The 25,783-nt window shown below is 36.0% G+C and overlaps 1 protein-coding gene across 4 annotated transcripts in view; it reads right to left on the reverse strand.

Moving 5' to 3' along the window:
• Positions 1-25,783, reverse strand: part of npas3 (neuronal PAS domain protein 3) — a 290,739-nt gene that overhangs the window by 194,777 nt on the left and 70,179 nt on the right. For 3 of the 4 annotated variants that reach the window (XM_026286527.1, XM_026286526.1, XM_026286528.1), the window contains exon 2: positions 21,127-21,225. The exons of the other annotated variant lie outside the window; for it this stretch is intronic. In XM_026286527.1, coding sequence (XP_026142312.1) covers positions 21,127-21,225 — 99 coding nt within the window. The remainder of the gene's footprint in view (positions 1-21,126; positions 21,226-25,783) is intronic. 4 annotated transcript variants of the gene reach the window in all.

The raw sequence follows: 25,783 nt of genomic DNA on the forward strand, positions 1-25,783 counted from the left end.
TATATCGGCTTTGATGAAATAACGGTCAACCACTAATCAAAAGCACCCTCCTTTTTTGTTGACACCTACAAGATGCCAAAACTACTCTACATTTGTCAGTATCTCAACCATCACAATATCAGTAGTGACCAAATGATACATTAGGAGATTCACTCTTGCATTTAAATGCATATGTCACTCCCAAAACCTGGACGTGCTCAAAAAGGTTGTCTTAGTTTCACATAAACAGACATTTTCACCTGGACATCTTTACAGCTGGAGCTAGTTTGAGGAATCTGGAAGAGCAGCGGCGTTCTGGCAAGCCTGAGACGGCCCACACTGCTTGATGGAATATTTAAGACAAGGACAGACTTCCTCTCTCCATCTGCCCTGGAAAAAAAACACCCTTCTAATGTGTTAGACAGGTGGCCTGCTGAAATGCCAAATCCACTGGGTCTGAACACGATTAAAAACTCAAATTAGCCCCTGCTGAGAATATGATTTCTATATTTAGACCTGTCAGGAAAAAAAGAAACAGCAACAAACAATTCAAATGGTGCACCACAGACAGAAATGAACTCCCTGGATCAATTGAGCAGACAGATGTCAGTCTTTAAACTCAAGGCCAAGCTTTATTTTGAGAGTGCAGATGAGTGAAACGCCAGTATATACAGAAAAAAATCATTATGAATAGTATGATTTAGTTTTATTATTATGTTTCAAGTGACGTTTCTAAACATGTTAATGTTGATTCATTTGAAAAGCTTTCTTTCCATACCTGATACCTGACTGCATTTGCTAGCCATCAGCTAAGATAAATGAAAAAAAATATGAGATGGTCTTCCTCTACATGGCCCCACATAACTTTTCCCTGAAATCTCCCTGTAAAGTTTCCAACCCTGAACAAAATACTACTGTTTCATTGAAATAAGATAAAAGATGGGCATAATGGACAGAAAGATGTGAAAGGTAGAGACCACAATGTAAAGAAAATTGCCTGAAATTTTCAAAGATGGTCAGAAAGTGCTAGACAGAGAATGAGGCAGAGGACGGAGGGCCAATATAAACAGCCCGTCTCTGAGACTATTCTACAATCACAGGGTTCAGTCAGGACACAAAGCAATTTGAAAAATGCTCTCACAGAGTCATCTTTCCTATAGATTCTGCTCCTGCCTTTCACTTTCACCACTGACGTTCAATCTGAGATCCGTATATGACTAAACATATACGTTTTAGTAATTTTGTGTCATATTTATTTTACACATTTATTTTGTTTAAATGTTTTACAGTTTTTCTTGATTTTATTTAACTTTAAGTTATTTTAGTATAGTATAGTCTAGTGTAGTAAGTATATATTGTATAGTATGTATATATTTTATTTCAGTTAAATTTCATCCCAATTTCACAATTTCAATGTGCTCAATAATGTAGCCACCATGTTTTAATTAAAAAAAATTATGGTTTACCTTATTTGTAATCAAAATCTGAATTTAACATTTTCAAAAACAAATATATAAGTGATTCTTGTGCAGAACTTGCCACTACTCAACTTTTCATAACTATTTACTACAATACCTTTTATCATCTGCCAGGCTTAAACCATAAATTAAATTATTAGAGAATAATGCAATTTCTAAAAATAAATAAATAAATACATAAATAAAAATAAATAAATCGCTCAGAAATGTTACATTATGCAAGTTAACTATGTTAATACAGTGCCGTGAAATGGTTTTGTCCCGTTTCTATTATTATTCTATTTAAAAAAATGTAAATCATCAAACAAATGTTAATATTAAACGAAGATAACCCGAGTTAATACAGAATGCAGTTTTGAAATAATTATTTCATTTATTAAGGGAAAAAAGAAAAAACCTGCCTGGAACAACATGAAAAAGTAATTCCCCCCTAAATCTAAGAACTGCTTGTGCCACTTTTGGTAACTGCAATCAAGCATTTGCGATAACTGGCAACCAGTCTTTCACATCTGTGGAGGAATATTGGCCAACTCTACTTTGCAGAATTGTTTTAATTCAGGCACACTGAAGGGTTTTTGAGCATGAATTGACTTTTTAAGATCATGCCACAGCATCTCAATCGGATTTAAACCTGGACTTTGACTTGGCCATTCCAAAACCTTCATTTTGTTTTTCTTGAGCCTTTCAGAGGTGGACTTGCTGGTGTTTGGGATCATCGTCCTGCTGCATAAACCAAGTGCCCTTGAGTTTGAGGTCACAAACTGACGGCCGGACATTCTCCTTCAGGATTTTCTGATAGAGTGCAGAATTAATGATTCCATCAATTATGGAAAATCTTCCAAGTCCTGAAGCTGTATAGCAGTCCCAGACCATCACACTTCCACCACCATGTTTGACTGTTGGTAGGATGTTCTTTTTATGAAATGCGGTGTTGGTTTTACGCCAGATGTAAAGGGGCAAACTCCGTCCAAAAATTTCAACCTTTGTCTCATAAGTCCACAGAATATTTGTACAAAAGTCTTGGGGCAAACCAAGATATTTTTTGGCAAATATGAGACGCACCTTTGTGTTCTTTATGGTCAGCAGTGAATTTTGCATTGGAACTCTCCCATGGATGCCATTTTTTGCTTAGTCTCTTTCTCATTGTTGAATCAGGAACACTAATTGGGGCAAGTGATGCCTGCAGTTCTTTAGATGTTGTTCTGGGTTCTTTTATGAGCTCCTGAATGAGTCGTCGTTGCGCTCTTGAAATACATTTGGTAAAAATTTATGTATCTGGATACCTCTGCGCACCCTGTATACGACATCAGCGCGTTCACACACACTGTGCAGACAGAGCTAGAATGGCAGATGAACCTCAACAACCTGGTCTTCCTTCCTGGTATTGTAGCACTTTTAAAGTTTTCTCGCTTGCGAATGACATGATGTAGCCCATCGGTTCCCAATTTCAGTCCTCATGCACATATTTTGCATGTCTCTCTTAAATGGGTAACACACCCATTTCAGATTACCAACTGGTTAGCAGAGAACTACATGAATGAACTGTGTTCTGATTGCTGTGATCCCTACACCATGTTCATTTCTCCCTACTTCCTGAACAGGAGTTTACTTAATTTTGGAACATGGGGTGGAATTGGGAACTGCTGATGTAGCCTATTGTAGTAATGTTGTCTCTGGTATTATGGTCTGTGAGCAGAAATGCGTTCAGGGGGTGTGGCTCTGGTCAGTGATTAAAGGGAGGGTGGGATGTTTGCTTTCAGTGCTATCAGGCTAATGTTAGCTTTTTCCAAGATCTCCAACAGCACTTTTAATAAATGAAACTATCATTTAAAAACTGCATTTTGTATTAACTTGCATTATCTTTGTGTAATATTAAAATTAGTTTGATGATCTGAATCTTTTGAATGTGAAAAATATGTGAAAAAACAGGAAGAGAGCAAAAAAAAAACTTTTCACAGCACTGTAGATAACCAAGTAGGAATCAAGTTGCTTGTCTTTCATCAAAACTGGATGAAAATGTTTTCAATGGGAAGAAAATGTCACTATGATCCTAGGGCATTAAATGTAAGTCTATGAGACCTTTCACCATTTTTTTTGCCAGGTTTACTACTGTGAATTAAATCATTAGAGAAGTAATAGTGTGATTCTTTTTTTCTCAGAAATATGAAATTATGCAAGTTACGTCAGGAAGACCGTTTCATGTTTTCGTAAATATATAACCAAGTAAAAATCGTTAAAAGAACGAAAATGTCCCAACATTACTGGGACATTCCTCGAAGCCACCCACGTGGCTGAATGCCTTGTGACTGATATCGCCCAAACACTGGCTGATTAATCTCGATTTTTTTCTGAAGTCTACCTTTTCTTCAGTCCATATGATGTTCCATCCCAAATGAAAGGATGATTAATCCACGTATCTGTGCTGATAGACTGCACTAATGGATACGGCCATTAGGGAGCCTGTGAACAGCCTGACAAGGTAACTCATTTGCTGGGGAAAAATAAGTGGTTTGATTTCGACCCACCTCACAACGATGACACATTTGGGCTTCTCCAAAGTTGCTTCTGCACTTTCATCATCATAATGAGACGATTTCTAACTTTTAATTAGAGCTCAGAGCACCTCTACTGTAGGCCTCCGAGAATGCTGGGTAATGTCCTCACTCAGAATCGAGAGCATTAGATTGGTTTGCGTAGCCTCGGGACAGAATCGGGCAGATGATTAGTTAAAAAATACTTTAGCTTGTCGGATAAACTTTGTGGATGGTGCTTAACTCTTTTTAATTCAAGAATATTGCTCCAGAGACACTTAAAAAGACATAAACAGGAGACTTCTGCTTTTATTTAGAAGCAAGTGCAATGGTGCTTATGCAATATTTAGTAGCTTTTCATTTAGAGAATAAAAAACGACTGACCCACTGCGTCCACCTCATTCCAAAGCTGATTTGCCAAACCTCTGTCTCATTCTGGCCCCCACTTCCCCATGTTTACATAGTGATTTACTGACTGAGATTGACAGATAATTACATCACCCCAAACAGCCATGCGAACGCAAAAGCAAAAGCAAACAGCCAGTGCATGAAAAATAATATTTTGACATAGCTGACTGCATTCAACATCTCATATACATCAATTCATGCTGTCAGGGTGGGGATAATTTACTTTTTCTACTCTATGGCAGAAATTGCAGCAACAATATTTAGCATATTCTTAAAGCTTCTCCTGTATATTACTTTTTACTGTTTGATGAAAGAACGTTAACCCAGTTTCTGGCACTTTGGCACCCAAAACCTACCTACACAGACCTCAGGAGAAAAAAAAACATCTAAAAATAACAAATGTTTTTAAGATCTAATATTCTTGAAATGAGTAGAGCTAAGTAAACTACAAATTAATATAAACCTAAATAATAATAATAATAAACAAATATAATATATCCTGCAATGTTATATTAAACTATCTCAAGAAATTAACAGTAATGTGTGTGTGCTCTAACATCAGAGTAAACTGCAACTTCATTACAATACATTCTGTTCAAATGTCAATATACTGTTTGTGTTTTCATATTTCTGTTCATCAAAAAAATAAATAAATAAAAAAACACATTTCCACAAATATATTGTCAGAAAACAGACTGAAAATTACATCTTAACTTGGATCTTAAAGCTAAATTTTCATCAAACGACATTGTTACAGATGAAAACGAGACAATAAAAACCAGTTCTGAATGACAATAACTATGACAAAAATCAATGTTTCTTTTCGTCAACAAATAAAAATAAGACAAAATGTTTGGGAGTGATGATTTGTGAAGAGATCCAATCAGAACTAATGCTGCATTAATTTCATACTTGGATGTTTGTATTTATGAGTTTGGAAGTCGTAATTATGATGCCATTATGATGCACCATTTCTACATAAAATGTAGCAAGATTTTTAACTCTACTTCAAAAACACTTAAACCATGTTTTGCTTTTTTTATATTCTTTTATAGAACTTCTAAAGGTTAAATCGTAATATATTTTCTATTGCAATTGTACAATACAATGCTAGTTTTAACGTGAGTTTTATTCAAAATGTAAAAATTTCCTTCATTTTAACAAACTTACCATCAATGCAGATGCTGATTCATTGCATCTGACATTTACTCATTGACGTAACAAACTCAGCCTACTGTAGACTTGAATAAGAGTTGAACAGAATATTTTATTTAGTCATCTAAAACTAGATTTGAATAACAGTTGAATAAAATCTTTTATGTAGTCATCTAAAACTAGACTGAAAACTAAAAAATTCAAATGACTAAAATATGACAAACTAAATGGCATTTTATTCAAAAGACTGACTAAAATTGAATACAAATTTGCTGTCATAATGAATACAATTTATATTGTAAATGCATTAAATGTATCTTTTGTGAATTTTACTATTTTGTCCTTGTAATTTTATTATTAATAAAAATGTCATAAATTGATCTGGTAAAATGCCATCCTATCATTTTGTCCACTTAAACCCTGCCCCTTTCTTATAATTAACTTCAAAATAACATTAATATTCACCTAAAAAAAAATAATAAAAAAATGTTTGCATCGCAACTTGAAAGGTGGAATGTGTAATTTCAAATAATGACTATGATAAAACTGATAAACCCATCCAAAACACAAAAATCTATGTAGTCAATGTCAATTTGCAAAATTCTAATCCATGTAGCTACGTTGGTCTGTTCAAATAAACAGATCCATGTTTTGAAAGCACAACAGACTTATAAATGCCAAATCTACATATTAACCTAAGATTAGAGTATTTTTACATTGAAAAAAATGACACTTCCCCTTACAGAAAGTACAGCTTACAAAACTGACTATACATTTATCCATCATTTCTGTTTGTGTCAAATTAAGTGTGTCATCTACTCTGCCTAAACTCTATACGTCCAGTGTTCCTCTAGTGCATGTCATATGCTAATCTAATAACAGCTCTAGAAGCTCTGTTTGCACTTTCATGCACAGTAAAGACAGTGCAACAGTTTGACAACAGGCAGAAAATACAGAGCCTCCACCTCAGGACACAGTCGATGTGTTTGTTTGTGTTTTTGCGTGTGTCTGCGCACTCGCTGGCTTTAATAAACATCGGCGGCGTGAATGTTTCTAAGTCGGGACTCTTTGGCACGGCCCGTAATGGCAGTGGAGCGGCGGCTCTCGCTCTCGCGGCTTGAGAGGCCATTACCCGAGCCAGCGTGCTTTTCCAAGCAGTACGCCACTAGCAGCCATGTTTATTCATGACACAAGCAGCGAGACCTGCAAGGTGACTACCTGTCAGGAGCTGCCAGCTTCACACAGCTCTCTCTCCCTGATTCCATCTGAAAGATGGGAGGAACTGGCTGCCGAGAGAGCGAGAGTGTGTTTGTGTATGTGTAAAGAGAGTGTGATCTGGGGCTAATTCACAGACATTTGGAGAACACACTGTAATAAGCAATACCTATATGGATTTAATGTGTGACATTGACCCACAGAAAAACCAGACAGAGAAGAGACGGTCCTGCTACTGTGAATGGCATCCATGTCCATTCTCATAGTTACTAGAACAATAAAATCTGACTTATGATTCGCTGTTACATGAAGTCAATATTAACTTAATAACAATAAAATGTACCGATAATATATATCGGCTGAAATTATTTTGTTGTTTTCTGATGATGAAATAAAAAATTAGGTAAGCACAGGGAAAAATAAATAAAAGTAAAAAAAAAATATATATATATAAAAAGTATTGGTTTCATAACGTAACAATAGTGTTCCTGTAGCTCAACTGGTAGAGCACTGCTTAGCAAGCAAGCAAGCGCAAGGTTGGGGGTTCGATTCCCCGGGAACACATGATATGTAAAAATTGATAGCCTGAATACACTGTAAGTCGCTTTGGATAAAAGCGTCTGCTAAATGCATACATTTAATTGTAATTTAATTTAATAACGTAAAAAAGAAAATGAACATTATGAACAGAATTATGAACAGAAACATTATGAAGAGGATTACTCTTAATAATAGCATGCATTTCTGAATCATGTACAGTAAGACCCTGCACATGTTTTGGCGAAGTACCGCAAATAGTTGTAAATGCAATATGGCAATCTGCACAACGATTTTTCTGTTAATTACATTAAAGAAGTCACTCTATAGCAGTGATAATAATAACATATCTGATAGATACAAAGCAACCCTTCCACAAGCAAAGGTGCAATATATAAACGTCTAAAACTTTGTTTTTTCATTTTTACACGCAGGTAAGTATCCATGCAGCAGCAGGAGTTACTTTATCTCACAAAACAACAGGCAAAGCATACAAACTGAGCGTTCCTCCAGGTAATAGACTCACAGCCAATACCACGGTCAGAACCGCCTCACTCTGACGATTCCATGCCTTTTTAATCTTATCTTGTTAATATTTTAGAAAAAGCTTACAGGCATATGAATCAATTAATTATCGCTGGTATGCGGCTCATGAATAGTGCACATGGTCTGTGCCAAATACACATGTCAATCATAGCTCAGCAACAGCTGGGTAATTACTGCCGTCCACATCTAAAGACGGCTGCAACGCCACACTCAAAGAGTGTTGTTGCTCCAGGCTCCCAAATTACAGATTACATGGACCTGGATGAACTTAATTTGACTTTGATCTTAATTTTTCTAACGAATGAAAAATAAAACATTAAATTAAAAGTTCTCCAGGCCTCCTTCGTGTTGGATGGGGAGAAATTAATTTTGTGTGTTTCTCAAGACGGCTAAGTGGGAGGGGAAAATCAGTCTAGTGGAACATATAGCCAATAAACAGGCGATTATGACAATATATGGTGTGTGTATATTCTTCAAGCAAAAAGATTATAGTGTTTGTCATGGAAAATGCTAAGCTAAAATGCTAAGTATGCCCAATGATGATAAAGAAACATCTATCAATAATATTATCTTCTCCTGCATAAGAAAAAAACTCCACACAAGATAACACAAATAAAAGTTACACTGATGTTTTGAAATGAATCAGTGAGAAACAGTGTAAATTAATGTAAACTAGCTAAGCCAAGATTCTAAGCTATACAATGCTAAAGGCTAACACTAACAATATTTCCTTTGTCATATGAAAAGATAACCACATTAGATAACAAAAAAAATGTATAGACTCATTGATTTGAACCAAATGTATAAAATGGTGTTTCGATACATGTGTGCTAAGCGAAGTGCTAATATAAATATAAAATGATCAAATGATCAAATGGTGTATCTTGTCGTGTATGCCAAGACAAAATGGTAAATGTGCTATAAAATGCTAAATGCTACCCCTATCAAAAATATTTCTTTCCTCATATGAAAACATAACAAAAGATAACCACATATAAGATAACAAAATAGTTTTATACACTCACTGTTTTAAACCAAATTTTTGTGTATTTATGCTAAGCTAAAATGCTAAACGTGCTATACAATGCTAAATGCTACTCCTAACAATATTATTTCCTTATTCATATGAAAAGAAAACCAAATAAAGTTTTACACCTTCAATGTTTGGACAAAATTTAAGAGAACCCAGCTGTGTCATGTATGCTATGCTAAATGCTAAATATAGCTACTACATGCACCAATCCCAATTACATTTAAGTGTTTAAGTATTTGCACCCTACTTAAAACATCTTAAACCAGTCTAAGCTGGTTTAGCTAGTCAACAACCTAATCTGACAAACTAACAAGTGGCTAAAACCCATATAAAATCATCAAAACAAATGGGTCTGACCAACTGGGAGTCTAACTAACCACCTTAGGCTGGTTTAAGCTGTTTGTTTCAGCACAGCAAAGCATTGCAATTCACCTAAACCACAGTACAGTGAATTCCCAGCCTTCACAAGGCCAAAGGCCACAAAATCAGTTCAGTTACAATCACATATCCAGCATACAAAAACATCTCCTGTTGGGCTAAACATGCACAGGGTTGCTTTGTGTTTACAGCTCCTGCTAGGTTCACTAACAAGAATAAAAAAGCAAGAGATGAAATCCTTGTTGAGTATTTTGTCGTGTTTGTTTGTCCGCAGAAATCTGGCTCAGGAGGGAAGTTTGAGCACAGCGGGTCCTGAGACTCTGCTCGTCCTGATAAGTGTTTCTGTCTCAGATGAGGCGCGTTTCTACCTAACCACACGCTCTCTGTTCCAAATCCCAAATATGCACGGTGGAACCAATTGATTTCTGCTTCACAGAAATCTCAAGGCAAACCAAAAATAAAAAATAAATCTAGAATTTGTGTTACAGCAACAGTGTATTCTGACCAAATTTGCAGAGCGTAACAAAATGATAGGGCAATTTCAAACACGCACTTATATTTTAATGAATGCATCGCTTTATGCAATGCTGTGCTTTGATATTCAGAATTTAAAATATAAAAAAAGTGAAAATGGCTTATAAATGTAACATAACAACAAGCAAAGTGTGTGTATTAAAATTCAGAAATCTCACACCAGGCCTCCCTTCTTCAAGACTTAAAAGATCCTGTCATCATTAATGCTTGTGTCACTGGACCTTGATATACAGAGTTGCGTATGAAGGGCACAGGTAGAGTTAAACCCCTTTTCCTTTTACCACTCAACATCTGCATTAGTGGCCAACCTGTCACCTGGATCCCAAGGAGATAGCGGAGAGCAAGGTAGAGAGACTGCAGACAAGGTCAAGGTTCCTCAGCAAAGTCCTGCTGTTCAAATAAACCTAGCGAAAACAAGCAACATCCATCCACCTCCTGCACCTCCCCTGTACTCCTCTACCACCTTCCTCTCCTCTCTGGGAAATCTATAACATTCATTATTTACACATGCGCAGAGACAAAGAAACAGGTAGATGAAAAAATGATAAGAAAGCAGTTAAATAATTGAATGCTAGGCACCTTTAAAAAAGAAGAATCTGGGTAAAAAAAAAAACAGAAAAGAGTAGGTCTGAAAAAGAGAAGAAAAAAAAACATCAAACAGAAAACCTTGCAACAAAGTAATATATACTGCAAGTTCGCTCATGCAATGTTCAAAACATATCGCTCCGAACTAGTGCACACCTTTTCAACACCACCTGCCCTCAATGTCTTCACTTAAACAAGGTTAATAAAAGAAAAAAACAACACACTGGAGCAAGTACACTTATCTCTGAAACTCTGAATACAATTCATGTGATTTCCTGATATAATTCACAGATTATTTCTACTATACACTACATTTTTCTCATGCCTAGTTTATTTAACACAATTCCAAGAGTAAGTGAAGGTGGGTGATTAAAATTAAATAAAATATGCTGCCAATTTTGTCATGATCCTTGGTGCTATGATATACTTCTTATATGACAAAACTGGTCATTTAATAATAAATATACCAGATCAGAATACTGATTTAAATGAATGTCAAACTGAAGAGCCTTTCCATTTTCCAAACTGTTAGTCTTTTATAAAAATGTTCATAAATGTTGTGCTTAACCAAAAATCAAGGTGCAAACTGAAATCATTTTCCCCCTCAATATCTATAATCTTTATTGAAAAACAAACAAAATCAGATTTTTTTATCTTTAGAATCACAAAATCAATTGTTTCAATCTCTTTCAATCAATCTGTTTCTGCAAACAAAATCACTGAAAACAGGCAGCATCGTGTAGGTCAATGTAGGTCTTTGAGTCAAAAACGCTCTAAAGCATTTTAGCAAACATCCTCTTTTATAAAAACCAGATAACAAACTAATAATCAAAATGGTTAAAAATATTGACTAACTCTACTGTGCCTCTATATTTATCCTGTTTGTTTTCTGTGTGCTATTTTTTAAACAGTTAAGTTATAGTATAAGAATGAGCCTTCCCCTACTTACTGTACACCCACAGTTTCTCATCACCTCGCTCATATACCTATGAATAAAAGCCTTAAATAAAAATGTACTCCCAAACCTGAACTAATGTAATAAATACAGCCATCACAAATCAATATAAATGTACTTAACAACCTGTCTTAAAGTTGCTGACATTTCCAGCTAATGTGATCCATATTCAAGCCCATTAGCACGTTAGGCCAGCACAAGAGTGCGCTGTTAGCACCACGCTGTTATTGCGCCGTGTCCATTTGGCTAATGCTAACGCTGCCTCCTCAGACAGGGGTTAAGTGACTGAGTCCGGTACACAGCTGGGAGGCTTATAAAGCAGCCTGGGAAATACTCACACGGCCTTCAGCGTGGTTAACAGCTCAGTGCAAAATCAAGCCTAAACAGCACAATCTGTCCAAATGAAGAGCGAGTTTGAATTCTAGACTCCGAACACATTCACACATTCACAGCATTGTTTCAAAGAATTATTCCTCAAAATGTCAACATGAAATTGAATATGCATTTGACTTTCATAAAGTGATGTAGTTATGAGTAAAACAGAACATTTTTGGGAAATAATACTGGACAGCACGTCATTTTAGCAATCAACTTATTGGGCTCTGATTTTATCAATCACTGTTACTGAATATTAAAAATTAATTTCTAAGTGATCATTCGTTGATTCATTCAGCCTTTTTATTGTCCAAAAACAGTCAAGTTTTTGGTGAACAATAAAAAAAGGCTAATTTATTTATTTCTCCTTTATTTGCTTTATCCGTGCGTCATTTCTATTGTCCTACAGACAGGTTTTTGACTGGCGAAGAATAAAAATTGCTAATAAATACAGAAATAAATCACACTGAAATCACATTTATTATTTCTTCTCAATAACCATTATTTTTAATTGAAAAACTAACTATTTATTAATTCTATATGATTCAAGATTCTGTTTAATTAATTAGATATATTAACATTATATTTGTTTATTGGTTTGCCCTTATTAATTGTCCAGCAGTAGTTTTGGAGAACAATAAAAATGGCAAAAAAATTAAAAGAGGGGAATAAATAAATATAAATAGTAAATAAACAAAATATTAGCATCCAGACACAGCACCATTCACTTTTTCTTTTATATTGATAAATATTGATATAAATAAAAGTACACTGGGTTCATTTTAATTCCATATTGTTTTCAACTCTCCTTCTCTGGTCCTTTAAATCCCTCAATCTTTAGTGCGTTTGCACTATAAAACACCTCACAAATCGCTCTGGACAGCATCATCACAAAAATACTTCAACTGACCGTGTTATATCCACTTCTAGACACAATAAGCAGGCACTTTTACCTCCCCTCGGTTACAACAGACAGGTCTTCAGTCCCTCTGTCATGTATTTAAGCATGAAATGCAGCCGGAGCTGCGGTGGTGAGGCCGACAGAAAGGCAGCAGCTGAAATGTTTGCATCTCACCTGAAGTATGGAAGTTTCCAGCTGCATAAATAAAATCCCCATGGCAACTAAATGTGGCTGGAGATAAGAGAGAGGAGGAGGATTTATGCCTTTTCTGAGCTGTCATGGCCTACAGATCTTCCTCAGGCAAAGCAGGCCACCTGCCACACATTATATTAACCAGCGCTCCACAGGACTCTCTCTACCTCTCTCTAATGGATAGCTTCATTTATGCCCCGTACAACAGGAACTTTCTGCCGCTGGTCAAGATTGAAACAAAGCTCTAACACTCAAAAAAAATAATAAAAAAATAAATAAATTATATAGAAATTAGAGTTTCATTTACCACTCACATTTTCCTCAGATAATGCAAAAACTTAGCTATACAATTTCTGAATGAATTTCCTTGTTTTTTTACATGTTGACCAATCTCCTGTAGGATCTACTACTTAAGACTAGTACCGGTAAAAATGAGTGGCATAAGAATAATACTTCTGCTTATTGAAACTTAACATTTTCAGTTCACAATCAATTACATGGGGAAAAAACTATACATGTTAATATGAACATGAGCAATATCTAGAATTATCAAAGGATACATAAAAAGTGCACTTAAACTACTCAGAACATCAGGCAACCACTCAAATTTTCCTCACAAAATGCAAAAATGACTTGGTATACAGTTTCTTAAATAATGTCCATGTCTTTTATACATTGATCACCCAAAAAAGACAAAACACTTTCCTGTAGTATCTACAGCTTAAGACTAGTACTGGTACAAATGAGTGGTATTTGAATGATACTTCAAATAATGCTTAATGAGACTTAAAAGTTTTAGTTTACAATCAACCAAACAGGAAAAAAACTGTTTACATATTAAGAGGAACACACGCAATATCTAGAATTATCTATGAATACATAAAAGAAAATCACTAAATCTGCTCAGAAGAGAGTGAAGTGACATTCATCCAAGTATGGTGACCCATACTCAGAATTTGTGCTCTGCATTTAACCCATCCGAAATGCACACACACAGAGCAGTGAACACACACACACACTGTGAGCACACACCCGGAGCAGTGGGCAGCCATTTATGCTGCAGCGCCCGGGGAGCAGTTGGGGGTTCAATGCCTTGCTCAAGGGCACCTAAGTCGTGGTATTGAAGGTGGAGAGAGAGCTGTTCATGCACTATCCCCACCCACAATTCCATCCGGCCCGAGACTAGAACTCACAACCCTTCGATTGGGAGTCCAACCCTCTAACCATTAGGCCACGACAGACCATCTGGTAACCACTATAACACTAAGTTTTGCACCAATAATCTCTGAAAAAGTGAATTCCCATTTGAATTTATTTGTTTTTATATATGTTGATGACCCAAATATGACACGACAAACTAATTCAAATACCAAAAAACAGTGCTAAAACTCGCAAAAAACCTGGCAACCACTAACACACTCAAGCCTCAAATTCTTTTCAGAAAATGCAAAAACCTACTTAGCTATACAATTTCTAAATGAATTTCCGTATTTGTTTTTATAAGATGATGACCCAAACATGACACAACAAAGTAATTTCCTGCATACAAACAAAGCCTGATTCAGTCTGACCTACTTCATCCATCAAATGTCACTCTGTAAACAGCTATAGCTTTATCAGACCATGATGTATATATACACATACTCGAGTGTCAGATTTGATGCAACTTTTCTTTCTTTTTTTTTCTTTTTTTGATAAACAGCCTCATTTAGCTCACTTAATAGCAAATTCTGTATCACAGCCAGCAAGCCATTAAAAAGCTGTGCATGAGGACTGTTAATGGAGGCTCATTCAGATGCACTAGGTTTAACTGTGTCCTAAAATATAGCTGAAAATGTCTTTTTACCTGACCATTTTAGCCGCTATATTGAATCGCTTCAGGTAGGTACTTTCTATTAGTAACTTCATCCTAACTTGGTCAAGTGTAAAATGTTAGTATTCCAATGTCAGCACAAAGCTAATATGTGGCATATGCCACATTACAAAAAAATCCACATTATGGGACGGAGAGAGAATGATTATTTGGGAATGTTAAAAAGCATTACTTGAAGAAAAAACTCTGAGCAATTAATTTAATGTCAGATGCGTTAAAACAGCCATCTGTTTATGAATCTCTCATCTCTCACAATTCAAAAAAAGCAGTATACTAGCATACAGATGACCTCAAAACTAACAGACATAGACAGAAATGCGCAAAATTCTGCATTCAATGGGGTTTTAAAGTCAACATGAGTTCAAAAAAAAAAAAAGTATGGCTCCATGAAGAAATTTTAACATCTATTAAACTGTTCTATATTGGAAAAAAATAAAAAATTCTGTTCTTTAAATGATTTGCCATTATAATTTTTATCAAAATGTAATCATTTTCAAAATGAGAACCAAGACTTCACAGGTGAAGAAAATTATGATAGCCAATAGGTAAATAGCCATTTATTAATGCAGCCTTTCTAAACTCATGTCAGTAGTTAAAACAGTAATTAAACGTAATGGCTGCAGCAGTCATAGAAAATGATACATCTGAAAAAGCAACACTACCATTGAGACATATACTGAGAGGCTCTTGAGAGCGATCTTGACCTTCAGCCTCCACGTACTGTACCATTCAACATCTCTGTTTCCTGGTATCATCTACTGCAAAAATAGACTCTTTTCTAGTATAATCATGGCCACTTTTCACAGTCTGATCAATTCCAGATCAACTGGTTTTAATCTAAAATTCATCAAAATGTTCATGTTGACTTTAAGAACACATTATTCTCCAACACAAGGGAATCCCTTCTGGCAATGAAAGAGTTTCTTCAGATGATTAGATGACTTTACAGCTGAGCCAATGCATCTAAATCTTTGGCATTCACACACTTCAACTCTATCTGACGTTTTACCAGAGCTATTCCAATGCTCTGTTCCAACTGTTCAGTCGAATCCAATCTGACTTTGGTCCAATCAGGTGTTGGAGGAGAAACAGGGCTGGATAGAATATATAATGTGCGCATGTATGTACATGTAATGGATGTGCACGACTCAATCGCTGTGCATGTCTTGCTGTTTATGGGGCCAAAGGTCCCAATAAGCCTTGATAGAGGAGAGCTGGTATCTCTGTGAGCGCTGGACTCCGTAACGAGGAGAGACAGGTGTGCGGCAGACCCTTGGCCCCACTGCGGCCCCTCAAAGGCCTCATGCTGGGAAGAGAGGTGGCCGTCCCTTTCCACACAGCCATTTATCTCAATTTCAGTCTGCCCAGCGTTCCCGGATCAAACAGCACTTAAACTAAATAACCCTGCTGGAATTCACCAGCAGACTCATCAACCTGAGATACATAAGCACACCTCACAGTGACCAAACCAGACAGCCACTGCTTCAGTTATACAGTACACCATCACTTGTGACTAAAAAATATCATTAAAAAAAATTATTTGAATATATATATATATATATATATATATATCAGGGACACTGAAGACTGAAATAATGGCTGATGTAAATTCAACTTTCCGTCACAGAAATAAATTACATTTTAAAATATGTTCCAATAGAAAACAGTTATTTTAAATTGTAATAATATTGTACAATATTACTGTTTTTCTGATCAAATATATGCAGCCTTAGTAAGCATAATTTAACTCTAAGGGCCCTATTTTAACGATCTAAACGCAAAGTGTAAAGCGCACGGCGCCGGTGCACTCAGGGCGTCTCCAAATCCACTTTTGCTATTTTAACGACGGAAAAACAGTTGGCGCACCGGGTGCATGGTCTAAACGGATTGTCCCTATTCTCTTAATGAGTAATGGGTGTTTTTGGGTGTAACTTGCAATAAACCAATCAGAGTCTCATCTTCCATTCCCTTTAAGAGCCAGTTGCGCTCGTGCCATGACGGATTTGCTATTTACACGGCGGAATTTGGCAAGCTCAAAGACAGAACGCGTCTCAGAGATGAAACAGAGCTGCTCGTGTGCGAGCAAATACATAGCCAAATTCGGATACATGCAATGACTATTCATTATGACACACACATATACATATATATATATATATATATATATATATATATATATATATATATATACACATAGACGGGGTGACAATTAGCAGGTTAATTAGCCTACAAAAAATCTTATGCATTGCAATACTTTACTTTTTTATATTTGCCATGTTTGCTGCTGTGCGTCCCTGTGTTTAATAAGCAGCTTGTATGCACATTGTGGAGCCACCTGTACTAACACGCTCTTTAAATAACAAAGAAAAAAAATTGCGCCGGACTTTAGACCAGGTTTGAGTTGGTCTATGGCGCAGTCTATTTTCAGCTCCTTAAAATAGCATTGCGCCAGCAATGCACCTGAACACACCTCTTTTTTAGACCAGCGCGCCCATGGGTGCAAAACTGTGCGCAAATGCATTTGCTAATTAAACGACTTGGCACTGGACGGGAAAATGCGTACAACGCCGGACTGAAACTAGCAAACACACTTGCACTGTGCCTTGGGTCGCATTGCAACGGGTGTATTATAGGGCCCTAAACTTTTGGGCCCTAAATTTTGAACAGTAGTGTATGTATCAACATCTATTTAGTATTCAGTAACCTGACACGTTTAGATGACAGTTGTAAATATGCCACAGGAAATCAAAACTGAGATCATTTACATATAAAACAATACTCTGAAATGGCAAGCTTGCAAAAAAGAAAAAAAGTATTCCTTAATTCCAAGTCTCCTAAGCCAAACTTTAGCTTTGATTGAGGAACAAACCTGTATTTTAGCTAAATGTATTGGTTAGATACAGGTTTGATGTTTGATGTCAAGCACCATTGGTTCCTGAGTCAAAAAAAATGATATGTCAGTTTGCAGGAAAATGACATTTGACAGCTGCAGCAAAGAAAACTAAATAACTACATTTGTAAATTGTAAAAAATGTTTCTGTCTGTCTTCACACAAAGCTATCACATGACTACAGAAGACTACAGAAGACTTGCAATAAAGCCAAACATACTATTGACTCTTCTTCTGTCTTTTTTATGACTTTGAGAAAATCTACTTTTATGTTCATATATAATAATAATAAAAAAAAACAGAATATGATTTTGGAACAACATAAAATTTTTAATTTCTTATCTCTTTAATACTAAAGGTCACCGAGGGGGGAAATAGCAGGAAACTACATTTGGACTGTTTCGGGTGCAAGAAACCTTGACTAATACTATAAGTGGCCTTCTCAGGGAAAAAATAAACCACAACAAAAGTAGAATATGGTCCATTTAAATAATTTCCTGGCTTTTGAAGCATGCGCCTCTTTAATGGACAGCGAGGGCATCTAATGCCAGTATGTTGGCGTGGTGATGGTGTTGGCATTGTGCTTTTGTTCGCTGGAACGCTTTCAGAGGGGAATAAAAAGGTGAAAATCTGTTTAGTGGCTTTACGCCATACCTAAAGTGTCAAAGCGTGAACAGAATGCCGGTGTGCGAGAAAAGAGACATAAAAATAGAGGAAGCACTTATGACAGAGGAGGCAGATCTGCTGTTATGCGCACTGGCAGGTAGTGTATCAGAAGCCAAGGGTGGTTGTACTAATAGTTCTAAATACACCCCATGATGAGCTATTAGAAGAGGCTTTTTGTGAATGTGATAAATAAATCCTCTTTAGTCAGTGTGACAGTAATCCCAGAGCCCCCGTGCCTCCGTTCCTTACCAATCCATCAAGAGCCGCCTGCATATAATCAGCGCTGCATATTTCTCAAATGCATTTCCGTACACTACAAAGAGATCTCTGGAAACTTCCAGCATGCCTGGTCTCGGAGGAATACGTGAAACTTCACTTCCCACGATGCCTTGTTTCATCTTCAGAGGTTGGAAATCAGCGAGGGGCACAATGAAGGGCACTTCTGGAAAGGGGCATCGTTTATCAGAGCTATAAGCAATACGGCTCGTCTTGCTAAGCCTATTACGTATTGGATTTCTGTTTCTGTGGCATAATTTATTTGAGCTGCCGCGGCTCTGTAGCAATAATACTTGTTTTTGATCAATTAAGAATGTCTTTGTGAGGGCAAAATACTCACTTGGGGTTGCTCACTGAATTAAAGAAACACCAAAGATGTAATCCTACCTCAGATGATTAAAAAAGAAAACACACATGCAAGAGGAAAAATCTAAAAGTGTTCATTGTTCATTTCTAGAAAAATAGTTGAGAGAAAAGGACTCTATGTTGAGTTTCTGACAAAACCGTTACTGCATAATATTTTTTTTTGTCCTTTGCAAATCCTTGAAAGACTATTCTATCTCGAATGAAGAAAAAAATCTTCAAGAATAATATACATTTTTAGGCTGGTGACTGGGGAAAGAAGTGAGTGGACACCTAACAAAAGCTAACTATGGTAAGTAACCACAGTTTCCGTCAAAAAAGCTACTGTAGCTTCTGTAAAATAATCATAAATAAATCTGGGGTCAACTTTAGGCAGTCTAAGAAGATCCAGAATATTTCACTTGTAAAAATTAAGGTTGCAAAAGGGGGTTTTCGCAGCGGTGCCATAGAAGGACCTTTTTTGGTACCCCCAAAGAACCTTTCAAGTGAACAGTTCTTAAAAGAACCATTTTATGTGTGTGTGTGCGTGTGTGTGTGTTAGAGTGGAAAAAACATTTGAATAATCGGATTAATTTTTTTTCACTATAACGAACCTTTTGTGGAATGGAAAGATGTTAAAGCTTCTTAATTGGAACCATCAATGCCAATAAAGAACCTTTATTTTTAGAGTGTTCTGTTAGTTCATTTCTTTTTTTAGTGACAGTGCTGGTTGATATCAATGCAGCGTTCATGTTGTGTCAGAATTACAAGCCGTTCATTTCTTAGAAATGATTGTTTTCTAATGTGAATAAAGGCTGAAATGGATCCATATTCTTCTTTGTTGATGACGACAGCAAAATCTTGAAAACATTTATCAGTTTATACAAAAATATTAAGCTGCAGAACTGTTCAACTTTGATATTAATAAGTTGGAATGCATGATATTGGATTTTTGGCGATATCCGATATGCCGATATTTTTCAACTCATCTGGCTGATACCGATATATTTCCCTTTGTTTGGAAACATCGTCAAGTCTCTCCTGTGCAGAAATTATAAGCAAAATATTTTTAATTATGGTTAGTTTTTAACAAGAACTTATTTGTTAGAATTAAATAAACAATAATGAAGTTTTTTTTGACAGCACACTGAAGCTTTGAAAATAACTATAAATAAACTATATATCAATCATTGCATTTTCCCCCCAGAAAGATGCAGTGTTAACCCTAACATTTTATTTTAAGATTTAACATTTGTAGATGGTCTAAAGCAAAAGAGTAACAATTGAGAAAATATTTCAGAGCTTATAATTTGTTTTAAAAAATAAAACAAATTACACATTTATGAATAAATCAGTATATATAAAATTGGAGACCTGGGGGAGGATGTCAATGCTGCCACTGCACATGCAATTACTATTTATTATATCATACACCAAACGCCTCATTCTGTACATGCTTTCACAGATTAAATGAAGTGATCCAAAAGAGTGACTCTAATCATCATTCAGACAAAACTTTGCTTCAATAATGAGCCACCCTACTGACATTATCTAATCACTAGCACACCCTGAATACATGTGAGTTAACATTATTTTTCATATTATTTACTTTAAAGCCATTATCGGCCCATTCTGATATCAATCCGATAATATCGTGCATCCCTAATAATAAGTAATGCTACATAAAAAGCATTTCAGCATATTTTAATGATTTCTGATTTCTTATCAAAATTCAGCTACACCTTCGCAGAAATTAAATACATTTAAAAATATATTATATTAGAAAAACATTTTAAAATGTTAATATTTCAAGAAAATAAACGCATTTAAAAACTGTTTACTGAACCCAAAATATTTTCATGTTATTGTGTATTTACATTCCATTAATTCTGCATTTCCAAAGTATGTGTTTAACAAAGATGAACTGCTTGTAAAACTGAAATAACTGTATTTTTGACATGACATGAATGCAGCACACCTTTTACAGTAGTAGTTATACCTATACCAGCATTCTGGAAGAAACTAAAGTGACCATGGTTAAAATACACACACAAAAAAATCTATGATGGATCAAGGACAGTGTTAATAAAAAACTTTGGGAGGAAGCTATAAATCACTGAATCTGTATCATCTATACTGTACAATACAAATGTTATATGTCTGTGACAGTGTGTGTGAGGCTGAAGTGCTGTTGAAATGTCTGGTGTATGTGCAGATGATCTGTGAATTCTATTGGCTCCAGCTGGACTGAGAGATGTGGTAGAAGGGATGGATTACCATGGTGATGAGGTATGTTGTTGCCCTCCAAGGTGGAGTGTCTTGGGCCTAGTGGCGGAGCAGGAGCTTGCATTAGCAGACCTTTCCCAGTATGGCTCGCTGTGGAGAAACGTGGAAAAGCTCTTAACGGCCGTAATGATGGAAACATCAGCACCCAGAATGACCCAGAATTCACACAGATTAGGAGTACAACTTCAATGAGGCAAACATTTTGAAGACAATTACATATACCTAAAAATCTGAAATACAAGACAGAATAATAGAACGACAGGCAAAACAAAGGATAGAAAGATAGATAGTTAGAATGATAGAACAATAGATCGGTAGAATGATAGGCAGAATGAAACAACAATAGAACAATAGATAGAACAACAGACAGAAAGATAGAAAGAACAATAGACAGAAGGATAGAAGAATAGATAGAAAGATAGAACGAAAGAACTATAGATAGATCAATGGACAGAACGATAGAATGAACGATAGATAGATAGATAGATAGATAGATAGATAGATAGATAGATAGATAGATAGATAGATCTTTTACAATAATAACTTTTTATGAAAATGACATTTGTTGTAATGTAAAAATAATGGTCTCGGATAATAATGAAAAATGGCATTACATGCAATGTGAAATTAAATTAATCAGAAATCTATTTTCTTTTGATGTTTTCTGCTGTTAGTAACCAGTATGATAAATATTTACACCACAAAGCATATTTTCAATTAATTTTTAAATGCAGATAAAGTTGATAATTATTGATGATTGGGAAACGGTTTGAGTTCTGAATTACACGCTGTAGCTCCGCCTTACTCAATCATTGCCAGACTCTAGAATGTTTACTGACTGATATTAAACATGTATTTTTCAAAACAGTAGTTTAACATTAACAAATATTCCAGGCTCTTGATTTGGGCAATGTGATTGGCTCGTCTGGGGCGTGATGCACTACAGATAACGGCTGCCGTTCTAATTGCTCGGCATAAACAGCCTCGTTCACACATTTATCTGCGGCACTCAAACGCTAAAGAGCTTTTATTTGTTAAGGGCTCTTCATGATCCCTGTTAAACACCGGAGGTTGCTGCAGGATGAATGGGGAGGAATTGAAAGGCGAGGTTTTAACGGTAAAGGATTGATATCAGACGGGGTGAACGCGGCCACGCTCCTCTCTCTCTATATCTCCTCTAGATTGATGCCTTGCAATTTACAAACTTCTACGGGCCACAATTCATTTGGCACAATAAATTCCCTGCAGGTATGGAGAGTGTCGCCATTCTACCGCCAGCTGAATGAAAACACCTACACACGCAACGCTCCGACACACACACATACTCACCTACAAATAAAGCACAGTGTCTCCACGGCCCAATGTAGGCCCATTTTGATTTTGTTTCATGGCCGTAAAGGCACTGTATATTGCAGACAGCGGCTGAAGATTTGGTCCATTTTTCACAGCCGACTATATTGCCCCTACACTACGCACTCTCTTTAAAAAAAAGACCTTTTTTCCTCACATGTTGGGAAAACTAATCCCCATCTGGTGCATTGTGCTCTATAAAATGCTCCGACGTGGCCTTTCCGTGATTTCCAGGGAATCGGCGATATGATTGAAAATGTGTCAGTTTTGTAAGCAGGCCTGCTCCGGGTGCATGTACAAAACAGCACCGCTGACCCTGACGCCGTCTCAATCGCGTCAGACTTCCTGTGCACGCTAAATCCTGGCCCTGTGTGACTCCTTGACAATCCAACAAGCTGGAGAGAGATGCTGGATAGGTTCTCCTGCTGTTTTTTGCAAAGTGATTTTTTTTTCAACAATTTTTTTTATTATTTGTTGATTTCAATGGTATTTTAGAAGGTACCATGTTATGAAAGCCCGTTTCCACCATATAATTAAAAAAATAAGTATTTTTAATCTCATATTTTTGACATTTATCAGCACAATTTTGAGGTTATATCTTGCAAATCTAAAAAAAAAATTAATTGCAAGATACTGTATGAACTGAAAATTCCAAAATATAAACTTGTACAACTAAAGTCTGAAAAAAGTCACAGCTGCCCGATACAAACTCACAAATAGAAGATTAAAAGTCAGAATTCTACAATATAAAGAACTGAAATAGAAGAAGTTGTTCCTCAACCACATGTGTGCAACGTCATTAACAAGGGCCCTAAATTGTTGAACTAATGTGGTTCAAATGACGGAGATTACGAGCTAGTTCATTTCCACAACAATGCATCGTACTATGTTGGTCAATCAGCAAGTGGCAGTACGTCACTGTTACTGTTAACAAAACCTTATTAAAAAAATTAATAATAAAAAAATTTTTTTTTGTTATAAATAAAATATAAATATTAGATTGAAATTTTTTAATGTTGCCCTGGAAGCTGAATATAAAGTAAGAAAGTAAATAAACTGAAAAACTGAAATAAAGTAAGTTTAAATACCAAAGATTTTTTTTTATATATAAATAAATTCATTTACAGATCACAAAAGAAAATAAACTAATTAAATATTTCAAATCAAACCTTAAAAAAAGGAATTTAATTCAAAATAGTAGGATATATACAGTAAATAGTACCAAATAACACTACCATTAATCCTAATGCGGTTTCTGATTTCCATCAGATGCTAAACCCCTGACGCTCATGCAGGCTGGAGAGAGAGGAGCATTTGCAGGATACCCTCTCCTGCCGGTTTGGCCCAGGCGTTCATAAAGTCAACAGCACAAGCGATGTAATACAGGCCTCAGAGTGCTGAAGATCTGCTCTGTGGGTTTGCAGTAGCATCTGAGGATTATTATCCAACAGGATGGTACCATGTCAGAACAGAGCGGCCCGTGCCAAAGGGCTGGCAGACTGAGAGAGAGCACGACTAGAGCAGAGATGAGAAGCGCTGTTGAGGGAAAGGATATTCTTGTGTCTCTCGTATTCCAGCAGTGTTCACAAAAAATACACACACACACACACACACATTCACAGAAGGCCAGGACAGAGGTACTGCAGACCCGTGCTGCATCACAGAGACCTTCAATCCACACAAAACGAGGAGCATGTCAATCAAACACGGGAACGCTCCACACACCTGTCATAACCCCGCAAAATAACACCTTATTTTCCCTCAGCTGCATAAACGGAACAATCCGGAGAGACTAAGAAGAGACAGAAGGCAGAATATGCTGAGAAATCAAACCCCAATCCTGGGCGAAAAAATTAAATACAAGGAACTTCATGGAAAGAGCTGAAAATATACCACTGCATGAACTAAAGGTAAGAGCGTTTGTAGTAAAACCACAGCTGCAAAAAGAGTTAAAAACTAAAGCATACATCACTGTCACTTCTTGTCAAATTCTCCTGTGGAGTAGTTTTCATACGCTAATGTTTCCTAACCATCGCTGGTCTGGGATAAGGTTCATGTGGACTCAAGTACAGTTTGCAATTCGCAATTAAATCAAAATCGCAGGAGCTTTTTGCTTTTTCAGTTTTTGACTAAAAATCTTTTTTTTTATTTAGTCAAAAATAATTTCTAGTAATTAAAATAAAACTTAACATAAAACTAGAACTACAACTAAAACTAGTTTCCGTCATTAAAATCAAGTTGAAATAAAACAACAAGAAAATTGTTAAATGTACTACAATTACTGAATAACTGAAATTTAATTAAGTTTAAGGAATGCAGAAGCTTAAGAAGTTGGAAGTGCTAATAAAAGTGCACATAACAAAATTTAAAATGAAAACTGAACATTAATAAAAACAACAACACCAAGTAAATAAGACTAAAAGATCACTAAGTAGTTGATTGTGGAAGGATGTAGACACACTGATGGTGATACACAGCTCATCACTGGCATCAACACTCATCTCAGAGTACTACGGGCCCCTGGCATGTTTATTAGGCTGTGATATTGACTGCTGGATTGGGCGTAGGGGCCGCCCAGTGTGATTTACGGGGGCTTTTATCGATGTCATCTGCTGGAGTGGGGTGAGTGACATTTACAGGTAAATTCTCCCATGCAAGAGTCCATTACAATAACGCACAAGCCATCCATAGTTCCCCCATGAACATGCTGACCACAACCCAGCTACCATCACAGAGACAATAAATCTAGAGCACAGGGGCCGATGGCTCTGACCGCAGAGTTAACCTGACGCTCATGGAGAAAAGTCTGGACAAGATGGACATAAAACTGACACACAAGAATACACAGCAGAAACCATTGAAAAGACAAACTGTTTGAGAACACAGATATAGCTTAATGCATAACATTAAAAGAAATGTTACAAATAAAATTAACCAAATATCCATACAGCCTACCAATGTTGTTACTGTTAACTAAAAGTCAAATTAAATGTGTAAAACATTTTAATTAATATTAGATAAAAAAACTTTTACAACTGAAATAATGTTTAAGTACTACAATAACTTAAACTAAATTAAATGAAATGTATATAGAAATTTAAGGTATATAGAGGTTTAAAAACCCAAATTCTAATAAAAAGAATTTACATGACAAAATCACTGAATCCTAAACTTAAATTTTTTTTTTGAAAATATAAAACAACATACTAAAGTATCATATAAATAATACTACAATGACATTGCAACAAAGCTGCGTGTTGATTTTGTTGAAATGTGGGCTGTATTGCAATAAAAAATA

This window comes from Carassius auratus, chromosome 17 (genome assembly GCF_003368295.1).
Source record: "Carassius auratus strain Wakin chromosome 17, ASM336829v1, whole genome shotgun sequence".
NCBI classification, from domain to species: Eukaryota; Metazoa; Chordata; class Actinopteri; order Cypriniformes; family Cyprinidae; genus Carassius; species Carassius auratus.